The sequence below is a fragment of the Aquarana catesbeiana genome, linkage group LG07 (genome assembly GCF_042186555.1).
Source record: "Aquarana catesbeiana isolate 2022-GZ linkage group LG07, ASM4218655v1, whole genome shotgun sequence".
NCBI lineage: Eukaryota > Metazoa > Chordata > Amphibia > Anura > Ranidae > Aquarana > Aquarana catesbeiana.
This window is the reverse complement of record NC_133330.1, coordinates 334,278,232-334,290,758: the sequence shown is the minus strand read 5'-3', so window position 1 is coordinate 334,290,758 and position 12,527 is coordinate 334,278,232. Positions and strand designations below refer to the sequence as shown.

General features: G+C 44.1%; 1 protein-coding gene across 7 annotated transcripts in view; it reads left to right on the top strand.

Annotated features, from left to right (window-relative positions):
• USP24 (ubiquitin specific peptidase 24) overlaps window positions 1-12,527 on the top strand; it is a 225,004-nt gene that overhangs the window by 57,970 nt on the left and 154,507 nt on the right. For 6 of the 7 annotated variants that reach the window (XM_073593889.1, XM_073593890.1, XM_073593888.1 and 3 more), the window contains exon 2: window positions 8,210-8,375. In XM_073593889.1, coding sequence (XP_073449990.1) covers window positions 8,210-8,375 — 166 coding nt within the window. Of the gene's footprint in view, window positions 1-953; window positions 1,356-8,209; window positions 8,376-12,527 lie in introns of those variants that run through there. The other variant, XM_073593891.1, reaches the window with a different exon arrangement.

The window sequence follows — 12,527 nt, the reverse complement described above, 5'->3', positions numbered from 1 at the left end:
GCAGTGCTGGCAGCTGAGGAGGCGGCGGCAGTGCTGGCAGCTGAGGAGGCGGCGGCAGTGCTGGCAGCTGAGGAGGCGGCGGCAGTGCTGGCAGCTGAGGAGGAGGCGGCAGTGCTGGCAGCTGAGGAGGCGGCACTTCATGGAAGGATGTCCATAGACGCCCTCCCGGCAATGTGAGCCTGCGCTGCAGCCGTCTTTTGGCTATAGCGTGTGCAGGAAGAGATTAAATTGTGCACGCTCAGGGGAAAGGCGACATTTAACATTTTTACACTGTTTCTGTAAAGAAAAAAGTTGATCACTTTTCTTTTGCTGTCACAAGGAATGTAAACATCCCTTGTGACAGCAATAGGCACGTGACAGGTCCTCTTTATGGAGAGATCTGGAGTTTATTCATGACCCCAGATGTCCCCATAAGGCCCCTTTCACACTGCGGTGTAGTGCAATCGAAATTGGATTACCTGCACATTTTTTACAGGTTACTAGTTCAGAGTTAGACGATGTGTTTTGCTAGAATTATTGCTCTCGCTCTAACGCATGCGGCGATACCTCACGTGTTGATAAGTATAACATGTTTGTTATTTAAAAAAATAAAATAAACTGACATTTACAATCTCTCTAAGTGGATATTGCAAATTAGTCCCAGAATTATTATCAAGCTCGCTGACGCTGCAAAATCCCCCCCCCCCATACGTCTGGTTATCTCTGGCCATGAAGGGGTTAATGGTGAGAGGTGCGCTCTGTGTTTTCACTTTCGGGTTCTCTCCCTCTCCTCATTAATGGCACGTCTTTCTTCGAATTGCACATTAGCATGCAGGCGGGTGACCGGACTTCCTGGGTGAGACGCTCGCTCTCTGTCTCCCTCGGAAAAGCAGAAACACACAGCCGCTTTATTGCGAGGACTGAAAGACGCGAACACTGTGTGCGTTTTTTTTTTTTTTGTATGATTTCTCACACTGTCTCTCCCAGCTGGAGCCGCAACTTAACCAAGGCGAGCCCATGAATCCATCAATAGAATATCTGTGTAAATTAGAGGAGGAATAATGCGTGCGACCTTCCAGCGGCTCCGGGAACATCGCAGAGGAGCCGGATGTCTTCTGTGAACCCTCACACTGTTATGAATAATACATCTTTATCTGTCTGATACCGACAGGGAACAAATTGCAACAAGTGGGATTTGAGGCGATTTATAATCACCTAATGCGAAAATGTTACAGATTTCAATGTTTTTTTGACTTTCTTTTTACGTTTACAAAGAATCCCGGAATTTGTAATCTTCTCTCCCTGGGCCGTTTACAATGTAGCTGTTCAACAGCTTCCAGAAAAGTGCTACTCCTGCCACCAGCTGGCTGCAGATGGTAGATATAAAATATAAATTAGAAGTATTTTGTATAAAGTTTTAATTGGACACCTTAAGAGTTCCCTTCACAAAGAAGAAGCCAAGTCTAACCTGAAAAACAGTGAAAATTTTCTTTCTTTCTTTCTTCCTTTTTCTTTCTTTCTTTCTTTCTTTCTTTCTTTCTTTCTTTCTTTCTTTCTTTCTTTCTTTCTTTCTTTCTTTCTTTCTTTCTTTCTTTCTTTCTTTCTTTCTTTCTTTCTTTCTTTCTTTCTTTCTCTTTTTCTTTCTTTCTTTCTTTCTTTCTTTCTTTCTTTCTTTCTTTCTTTCTTTCTTTCTTTCTTTCTTTCTTTCTCTCTCTCTCTCTCTCTCTCTCTCTCTCTCTTTCTTTCTTTCTTTCTTTCTTTCTTTCTTTCTTTCTTTCTTTCTTTCTTTCTTTCTTTCTTTCTTTCTTTCTTTCTTTCTTTCTTTCTTTCTTTCTTTCTTTCTTTCTTTCTTTCTTTCTTTCTTTCTTTCTTTCTTTCTTTCTTTTTCTTTTTCTTTCTTTCTCGCTCATGGTGAACAAATTGGGTAATAAAAGGTGAATGAAGCTGCTAGACACTTGCTCAGAGTGAAAAAAATATATAAATACAGCGCTCACAAACATGAACCCATTATATGTGGAATAAAAAAAAAACAATAATACATAAAATAACTGAAAGGAATGCTTCACATCCACTGTGCAAAAAAATTCCAGCAATTTTCAGGCGTACCAAGACACCCCCACATGTGTCCCCACTCACCAGATCACAATGACACCCAGCTTTTCAGTCTGGGGGGGGGGGGTCAATTCAGATTTCTACCGATATCCAGAGGTGGAAGATCCAATGATAAGACTTGATGACAAAACTTCTTCAAGATGATTCCTCAGCCATATAAAGAGGTACCCAAAATGAGAAAGATGAGACTAATAGTGAAGTATACTAAGAACAGGTTTTATTGCGCGTAAAAAATGCATACTTACAGACGTAAGTCAAAAACAGGCATACAATGGAGATGACAATACAGCAAACGCCATTCCTGGCATCCTTTGATGGCGCCCTGTGGAAGGGTGAAATGCATTGATGCCACTTCCGGCACGACCAACGTCACTTCTGGGATTGAACGCCAGGAACGTGCGTTTGCTGTATTGTCATCTCCATTGTATGCCTGTTTTTAACTTACGTCTGTAAGTATTCATTTTTTACGCGCAATAAAACCTGTTCTTAGTATACTTCACTATTAGTCTCATCTTTCTCATTTTAGGTACCTGTTTATATGGCTGAGGAATCATCTTGAAGAAGTTTTGTCATCAAGTCTTATCATTGGATCTGCCACCTCTGGATATCGGTATAAGTCGGAATTGACCCCCCCCAGACTGAAAAGCTGGGTGTCATTGTGATCTGGTGAGTGGGGACACATGTGGGGGTGTCTTGGTACTCCTGAAAATTTCTGGAATTTTTTTGCACAGTGGATGTGAAGCATTCCTTTCAGTTATTTTATGGACTTTATGTATTGTTTTTGTTTTTTTTCCCACATATGATGGGTTCATGTTTGTGAGCGCTGTATTTATATATTTTTTTTCAACCTGAAAAACAACCCCACACCATTATGCCCTCTCCACCAAATGATTTGGACCAGTGCACAAAGCAAGATCCATAAAGACATGGATGAGCGACTTTGGGGGGTGGAGGAACTTGACTGGCCTGCACAGAGTCCTGACCTCAACCAGGCCAAATTAGAGCGGAGACTGCGAGCCAGGCCTTCTCATCCAACATCAGTGCCTGAACTCACAAATGCGCTTCTGGAAGAATGGTCAAACATTCCCATAGACACACTCCTAAACCTTGTGGACGGCCTTCCCAGAAGAGTTGAGGCTGTTATAGCTGTAAAGGGTGGGCCAACTCAATATTGAACCCTACGGACTAAGACTGGAATGCCAGTAAAGTGTGTGTGTATATATGTATATGTGTATATGTATATGTGTGTGTGTATGTATATATATATATATATATATATATATATATATATATATATATATATATGCACATCCCAATACTTTTGACAATATAGTGTTCATTCAAAATGTACATTGCATTAATAGGCGTTTCCCGGCATTGTACAGTGTAAGTAATGTAGGGATCATATTAGGGTGGGACGTATACCTGGAATCCCATGAATGAGCCCTGCCGGGAAGAGATCCTGCCTCCCCCTCGGGCTCCCTTTATAGTGGAAGTGTCACTTTAAGCGGTTTTATTTTGGGAAGTGTTGTCACAGTGACTGAGCTCCGCTGTGCTGCCGGGAGCTTCGCTGACACATGAGATCTGTCACAGGTCCAAAATGAAGCCTGCCAGCCTCCCCGGCATGCCAAATCAGGACATGTACTCACACGAAACGGGCGCCGCACCCGTCCTTCCTGTTCTACAAAACCCACAACACCTGATAGGAGACGTTCTAATAGAGCCCCCCCTGTGTAGAAGCTCGTCGTCATTTTGTCAGTGTGCAGAAGTTGTCCAAAAATAATCCCATACACATCCACTACTTAAAGAGGAACTGCAGTCTGCTCACATAATTTGTAATAAAAAAAATCTTTGTCATTCTGAAGCTTCCCTCCAACCCCTTTGCATATTATTTTATATATACTGGGATTCTGTACTTGCCAAATATGCTGCAGAAATCTCCCTCCGCTGAGTCTGGCTGCAGCCATTTTAACTGTGGGAAGCTGAAGCTGCTGCCTGTTCACTTCCTGGATTTACAAAGGCACACAGAGGCACACCTCCAGCTCTGCAGCTCTCATTGGCCCTCTTATGACTCATCGCCTCTCCCTTCCTGGCAAACTCTCACAGTGATAGAGAGCTGTGCATGATGTCATAAGCCTAGACTAATGACCAGACAAGAAACAGGAAGTGGGTTGTATAAGGGATTTACTGGCAGAAAAAAAGTTTTACTATCCAAAGTTAAAACAACAACAAGAGCAGAAGATTTAATAGATGGAAAGATGAAAAAATGACTGGAGTTCTGGTTTAAAGTGATACTAAACACACACTGTTTAATTTTACATCGTCCCTTCTATTTCTGTATGTGGATGATCGAACTGTAATTATTTTGATTAAAAAAGAAAGAAAAAAAAATCTAAGTAGTTTTTTCCTTATCTATATCCAGCTGTCACATGACCCGGTTCTCTCCCAGCCTGTCTGCAGGGAAACCTGAGGAGGAGGAGCTTCTAGTCCTCTGCTGCTGGTCACATGTTCTATAAAAAAAAACAAAAAAAAAACTGCCTCTTGGAATACAGAGTACCGTATATACTCGAGTATAGATCAATCCGAGTATAAGTCGAGGCCCTAATTTACCACAAAAAAAGGGAAAAACTTATTGACCCGAGTATAAGACGAGGGTGAGAAATGCAGCAGCTACTGTAAGTGGAAAAAGAGGGTCAACAATGCCCATCTGCAGCTGTATACCTCCCTGTGTCCTGTGCATGTGTCCTGTGTATATGTGCATGTGTTCTGTCCCTGTGTATGTGTCCCTGTGCATGTGTTCTGTGTATATGTGCATGTGTCCTGTGTCCCTGTGCATGTGTATGTGTCCCTGTGTATGTGTCCCTGTGTATATGTGCATGTGTCCTGTCCCTGTGTATGTGTCCCTGTGTATGTGTCCCTGTGCATGTGTCCTGTGTAAATGTGCATGTGTCCTGTCCCTGTGTATGTGTCCCTGTGCATGTGTCCTGTGTATATGTGCATGTGTCCTGTCCCTGTGTATGTGTCCCTGTGCATGTGTTCTGTGTATATGTGCATGTGTCCTGTCCCTGTGTATGTGTCCCTGTGCATGTGTCCTGTCCCTGTGTATGTGTCCCTGTGCATGTGTTCTGTGTATATGTGCATGTGTCCCTGTGCATGTGTTCTGTGTATATGTGCATGTGTCCCTGTGCATGTGTTCTGTGTATATGTGCATGTGTCCCTGTGCATGTGTTCTGTGTATATGTGCATGTGTCCTGTCCCTGTGTATGTGTCCGTGTGCATGTGTCCTGTGTATGTGTGCATCCTACCTGTGTCCTGTGCATGCCTCCTTGTGCCGCTCTGCACCGATCAGCGTGTCATAATACAATCCGGCCAATCACTGTTCAAAAGCCGCGCCGTCTCCTCGTCCATGATAGGCAGAACACTCCATTTCCCAGCAGTCAGCGGTCAGCCTATCACGGACATTCTCTGATCCTCATACCACGGACGAGGATGAGAGAATGTCCGTGATAGGCTGTACACCGACTGCTGGGAAATGGAGTTTTCTGGCTATCACAGACGAGGAGGCGGCGCGGCTTTTGAACAGTGAATGGCCGCCGAATGGTATGTTTTACACGCTGGCCGCCGTCTGTCTACATGACACGCTGATCAGGTAGGCAGATGGCGGTGACTCGAGTATAAGTCGAGGGGGGCACTTTCAGCCCAAAAAAAAAGGGCTGAAAATCTCGACTTATACTCGAGTATATACGATAACAATAAATATCCACAAACTGTTATAAATTGTCATACAAATATATATTTGAAATGAAATCTTTATTATTTTTTGGCAAGAACATGGTGTGGGCAGATTTCTGCCAGTCACAGGCTGTGCCCCTCCCCTCCAGCCTTTGTCCTGGAATAACAGGGAGGTGAAGACTCCATTAATCTACATGTAATATTTACCCCCCCAATTGTGTTTAGCTGGTTAGTGGACATGGAGGAGGAGGGAGAGTGGGCTGTCATTTACCACTGTGTGTGTGTGTGTGTATATGTGTGTGTATGTATATATATATATATATATATATATATATATATATATACATATACCCACATGTGTGACTATAGTAGGGATCGACCGATATCGTTTTTTTCGGTGCCGATACAATATCGATATTTCGTCCACCTCTCAGGCCGATAGCTGATATTCTGTACATTTAAAAAAAAACAAATGTTTACATTTTTTATTTTATTTTTTTATTACTGTTGTTGCTGTTACAAGGAATGTAAACATCCCTAATGACAGTAATAGGCAGTGACAGGTACTCTGTATGGAGGGATCGGGGAGTCTATAAGACCCCAAACCCCTCCTCTACACTCGAAAGTATTCAAAGCGTCAAGATCTGCGACCTTTAAGATGCCAGTAGTCCAGGAAGTGATGTCATGACATCGCTTCCGGGTTACTAGATCCGAGACTCGAATGAAGCATCGGCTTTGTTCGGGTCTTCGGCCAGCCGGTGGACATGCTGGTTTTGGGCCTCCCGGTGGGACGGGAGAGCCCGGGGGGGGGGATGTCCCCTTCCACTGCTTGTAAGAACGACCAAGTGGCTGCTGAGCTGCATCGGTTGTTATTACAATAAAGCCGACCGTCCGGTACCGGGGTGATGCAGCTTCACTCCGGTAAAACCCTGTGAAGCAATATAGGTAATATTGGGTACGTTTGTGCCAATACTTCAAAAACGCCAATGGTCGATCCCTACTCTATAGTCACATGGGCTGCTCAGATGTGACAGGGAGGAAATGCTCAGCGTAGAAATTTTACTGAAAACTGAGCATGTGCAGAGTGGCCACCACAGCTGCAAAATCCCTAGGGATAGGGGCATGGACAGAAGGGGGCGATAGAGAGCAGCGGGATTAACCAGGTTTTTTTTTGCAGAATACAGAAAAGTATTCTCCTAGTGACTGGGTATGAACAGCATGGAATACGCCATTTACTGATAGTTTATGATGTGGGTATGTGATCCAGCGCAGAGCGACCGCCCTCCAGTAGTATATCTGCCTGGGGGCAGTTTGGTTAACCAAGCCAGAGGGTATATAATAACTGATCAGATATTTATCTATCCTGGAAAATGAAAAAGTGATGAAAGGAACCGTCTATTTTGGATTTGACTAAATAATTTAAGCAGAACTCCAGCCAAAAATTGGGGGGAAAAAATGAATGGACCATTAAGATAAAATAACAAAACTGCTATTGCTGTAATATTCTATTACAATTTGTTTGCCTGCAAATTGTGTTGGCTGCTTCTACCAGGTGTTCATTTATACCTAAAGCGCAGGTGAATCTATCCATATTGCTGTAATATTCACCTTCAATCCAGAGATTTCCCCATGCAGTACTTTTATCTGTCACTAGATGTTCTCAGGCCAGCACCATTCAATCCACTTCCTCCAGAGACTAACTTATCCCGGACGAGCCCCCAACCTATGACTGGACAGTGAAAGTAGAAGCAGCACAGGGATGAACTAATCTCTCCATTACTCTGTTCTCTCCCTTTTATCAGCATACTTTTCTTGTCAGCTCATGATTGGCTCCTTGTGCTGCTTCTGCCCCTTACACTCCAGCTCTGCTGTACAGGGAATGCAATATGCTGATACCAGGTCACGTTTGGGTATTTACATTGCTTGCATGCATTTAATGTTGTGTTAATAATAACAGAGCTGTATTCTCAGGGGGGGTTGACTTCCTAGATGTCCATGTTTGCATACAGCACCCTGCTGGCCCCTCCCACTAGCCATTATTTGCCTGCATTGCATAGAGAAGCACAGATACCCAGCCGTGACATCAAGTATTGAATATGTAATTAAGAAAAGTTTTATTTAAAAAATGTATTTTGCATGTGGATGGCGGTGGGGGGGGGGGGGGGGTGGTGTACCAATGGAAGGACAAATGTAGTTGGAATAAACTAAAGCTGTAAAATCTTATTGCTCACAACCATTCTAATGGAGAACGAGAGGGAAAATCTTTTTTTTTTTTTTTTTTTTTGCTTTTGTAAATCCTTTTCTTAACCTAGACAACTACAACTCCCATCATACATACAATGACAATTTTTTAAAATATATATATTATTTTTCCCTCTAATTTCAGAAGAATGATGAGAATGGGAACTGTTCTGGAGAAAGCGTTGAGTTTCCCACCACCAACCTGTATGAACTGGAGAGCCGGGTTCTCACCGATCATTGGTCCATCCCCTATAAGAGGGAGGAGTCCCTGGGCAAGTGTTTAATAGCCTCCACCTACCTGGCAAAACTCGGTAAGTTGTCCATTTTTCATTTCCTAGCCAAAAAAAAAGTGTAACTAAATCAAATCCTCATTTTAAGTTGTGGAGAGGGACTAGAACCCCTGTCGGGTTTGTATTGCTGTCTGTGCCCCCGTTGGGGAGAGTCCCCTTCTCTGTGTGTCTCGGTGACCATTATTACTGAGTGTGAAAGAAAATCCTAAACGAGGGGGTCGGGAAACAAAATATAAGCAGATTAAACTTCAGCGTTGGGGGGGGGGGGGGGATTTGCTATACAGGAAGCATCAGCTCTGCTTCCTCTAGTGCCGGCCTTGTTCCTGACAGTGATGCTCGGGGATGGCGGGTCGGGGGAACCCGCGATCTCGGCTTGCCAACCCGCCATCCCAGAGCAGGAGGTGGCAGGCTACATCGAAGGGCGCTGTGGGCCAGCAGTTGGGCACCCCTGAATTGGGGGTTAATGTTGGGGGTAGGATTTGGGGTTATTAGGGTTTGGGGTCAATATTTGGGTTAGGATTGGTGGATAATTGGGGTTAGAGGTTTGGATTACGGGTAATGTTAGGGGTTAGGATTAGGTTTGGGGGTAAGGGCCCTTTCACACTGGGGCGGTTTGCAGGCGCTATTGCGCTAATAATAGCGCCTGCAAACCGACCCGAAAGTGCCGCTGCTTTAATTCCAGTGTGAAAGCCCAAAGGCGCTGGCAGGACGGTAAAAAAAGTCCTGCCAGCAGCATCTTCTGAGCGGTGAAGGAGCGGAGTGTATACCACTCCTTCACCGTTCCCGCCCATTGAAATCAATGGGACGGCGCGGCTATACCGCCGGCAAAGCGCCTCTGCAGAGGCGCTTTGCGGCGTTTTAAATTTATTTATTTATTTTTTTCTTTTACTTTATTTTATTTATTTTTTCACTGTTTTTAAAAAAAAAAAAAATTGGATCACTTTTATTCCTATTACAAGGAATGTAAACATCCCTTGTAATAGAAGAAAGCATGACAGGTCCTCTTAAATATGAGATCTGGGGTTCAAAAAGACCTCACATCTCATATTTACACTTAAAATGCCAAAAAAGAAAAATTGTCGTTTGAAAAATTGACGACAAAAAAAAATATGCCTTTAAGACGAATGGGCGGAGCTGACGTTATGACGTCGCTTCCGCCCTCCTATAGTATGGAGACGGGTGGGGGGGGCCATCTTCGCCTCACTCGTCTCCATACCCAGGAAGTGACAGGTCCCGATTGCCTCCGCCGCTACCGACGGCTCCGGGGAGCGGCAGGGGGCGCGGGAGAGCGGCGGGAGGGGGGTGGCACCTCTCCTGCCGCCGATAACGGTGATCTCGTGGCGAATCCGCCGCAGAGACCACCATTATCGGTAACCCGACCGGCTCCTGTAAAGATGGATACCTCGGTTGTGGCAGCAGCCGCTGCCGTTACTGAGATATCCACCTTCAAAGTGCCGACGTGTATGTACAGGAGCCGGTCGGTAAGTGGTTAAAAAAAAAACGCACCAATCTGCCCGATTTGAGTTACAACAAAAGCTCCAGGACTTTTTTGAGCTTCAGGCGACTTGTAGTGGAGATGTGAACCGTCCCCATAAAGAACAATCGATTTTTTTTTTTTTTTCTCCTCCATCATCTTGGAGCTACAAGCTACAAAACGCTGAGGTGTGGATGAGGCCTGAGCGTCTTTCCCTCACATATGGACATGAATAGACTTGCAGTGTTGTGCTAACTGGTTACGTGTTCCATCAAAGCCCATACCCTCCCTATGGGGCAGGATGTGACCCCTCCTCTATCCCATTTACCAAAGTAAGATCATTTCATAATTGATCGGATAAGATTTATAAAGTGTGGCAGTGTGCTGGGAAGGAAGGCGTTAATTATGCATGGGGAATTTTTTTGTTCCAACTTTCTCGGTAATCAGCCGCCTTCCTCTCGTGATTAGTGAAGGGCATAAGAGGGGTTTATAGAGAAAACAGCTGCCTGTAAAGATGCCGCATTTATTTTTGTTGTCATGTTCGATTAAATCGCATCTCCGGGAAAAGCGTGAACCCTCTCCCATCCCCCTCTAATCCACCATGAACAACCGGTGCAGTTTCCTGGGGCTACTAATCCAGCATATTTAACTGCACTGAGCAGTTCTCCTTAAAGTGGTGTTCCGACCGAAATTATACTTTTTAAATAAAAATACCCCTATAATACACAAGCTTAATGTATTCTAGTAAAGTTAGTCCGTAAACTAAGGTCTGTTTTGTTAGTTTATAGCAGTAGTTTGTTATTTTATAAACTTACAGCAGGCCGTGGCCATCTTAAGTGTGGGCATCTGAAGCCAGACTGTATTTCTTCCTGGATCTCATCCTTGCAAATCTCGCACATGCTCAGTGCAGCACAAGCAGTGTAATAGGTTTCAGGTCAGGTTTCCATAGCAATGGCAGTGTCAGAGGAAGTTGCCGCCCTTTCCCAGAAGGCATTGCAAACAGGAAATGATGCGATGGGCCACGGCCAGGGAGGAGGAAGTGAAAAATGAATACAGTAGATATACAGTAGGTGCTGAGAAAAAAAATTTAAAAATATCCAATTCGTTTACAGTGCACAGTTTAGTGAGGGATGCTGAAGAGTTGTAAAAGTGGGTGGAACTCGACTTTAAACTGATGTTGCTCCTCTTCAGGATCCTGATAGAACCCCACTACTAGGACAGCCAATAGGAATTGTCCCTTTTGGCCATTTACGACTATATTAACCACTTGAAGACCAGGCCTTTTCTGGCGTTTTTTGTTTTAAAGTTTCAATCATTTTTTTTATTTTATTTTTTGCTAGAAAACTTTTAACCCCCAAACATTTTATTTATTTATTTTTATATATATATCTATATATAGATGATAGATATAGATAGATATAGATATATATATATATATATATATCTATTATTATTATTATTATTATTATACAGTATTTATATAGCGCCAACAGTTTACGTAGCGCTTTACAACTTGAGGGTAGACAGTACAAATACAATACAATTTGATACAGTAGGAATCAGAGGGCCCTGCTCCTTAGAGCTTACAATCTAAGAGGGAAGGTCAAGAGATACAAGAGGTAATAACTATGGGTGATGTGCTGATTGAGAAGATAAATGTACAGTTGTTAGGTGGGGGCCAGATAGGCTTCTCTGAAGAGATGAGTTTTCAGGGATCGTCTGAAAGTGGATAAAGTAGGAGACAATCGGACGGATTGGGGTAGAGCATTCCAGAGGATGGGGGAGGCTCTGGAGAAGTCCTGGAGGCGAGCATGGGATGAGGTGACAAGGGAGTTTGAGAGCAGGAGGTCTTGGGAGGAGCGAAGAGAACGATTAGGTTGGTATTTTGTGACTAGGTTAGAGATGTAGCTGGGGGCCAGGTTGTGGATGGCTTTGTAAGTTATAGTTAGTATCTTGAATTTAATTTGGTGACTGAGTGGCAGCCAATGGAGGGATTGGCAGAGGGGTGTAGCAGACGCTGAGCGGTTTGTGTGGTGGATGAGCCTGGCCGCAGCGTTCATGATGGACTGAAGTGGGGAGGAGCCTATTTAGAGGTAAACCAATGAGGAGGGAGTTGCAGTAGTCAAGGCGGGAGATAACCAGGGAGTGGATTAGAAGCTTTGTGGTGACATTGGTTAGGAAGGGGCGTATCTTGGAGATGTTGCGAAGACAGAGGCGGCAAGCTTTGGATAGTGATAGAATGTGGGGTTGAAAGGTTAGTTCAGAGTCCAGGATTACACCTGGGACCTTGGCGTGGGGAGATGGGTTGATAGTTGAGCCGTTGATCTTGACAGGGAGATCAGGGGAAGTGGCACCTGAGGGAGGAAATATCATGAGCTCGGTTTTGGATAGGTTGAGTTTGAGAAAGTGATGTGACATCCAGGCTATGTCTGCTAGTAAGTTGGTAATGCGTGAGGAGACAGATGGAGACAGATGGAGAGAGCTGGGGGGTGGAGAGATAGATTTGGGTGTCATCAGCGTAGAGATGATATTTAAAGCCGTGGGAGGCAATCAACTGACCCAAGGAGGTGGTGTAGATTGAGAAAAGGAGAGGTCCGAGAACAGAACCTTGGGGGACCCCAACGGAAAAAGGAAGAGGAGAGGGGGAAGTAGAGTTGTAAGTGACACTGAAGGAGCGGTGGGATAGGTAGGATGAGAAC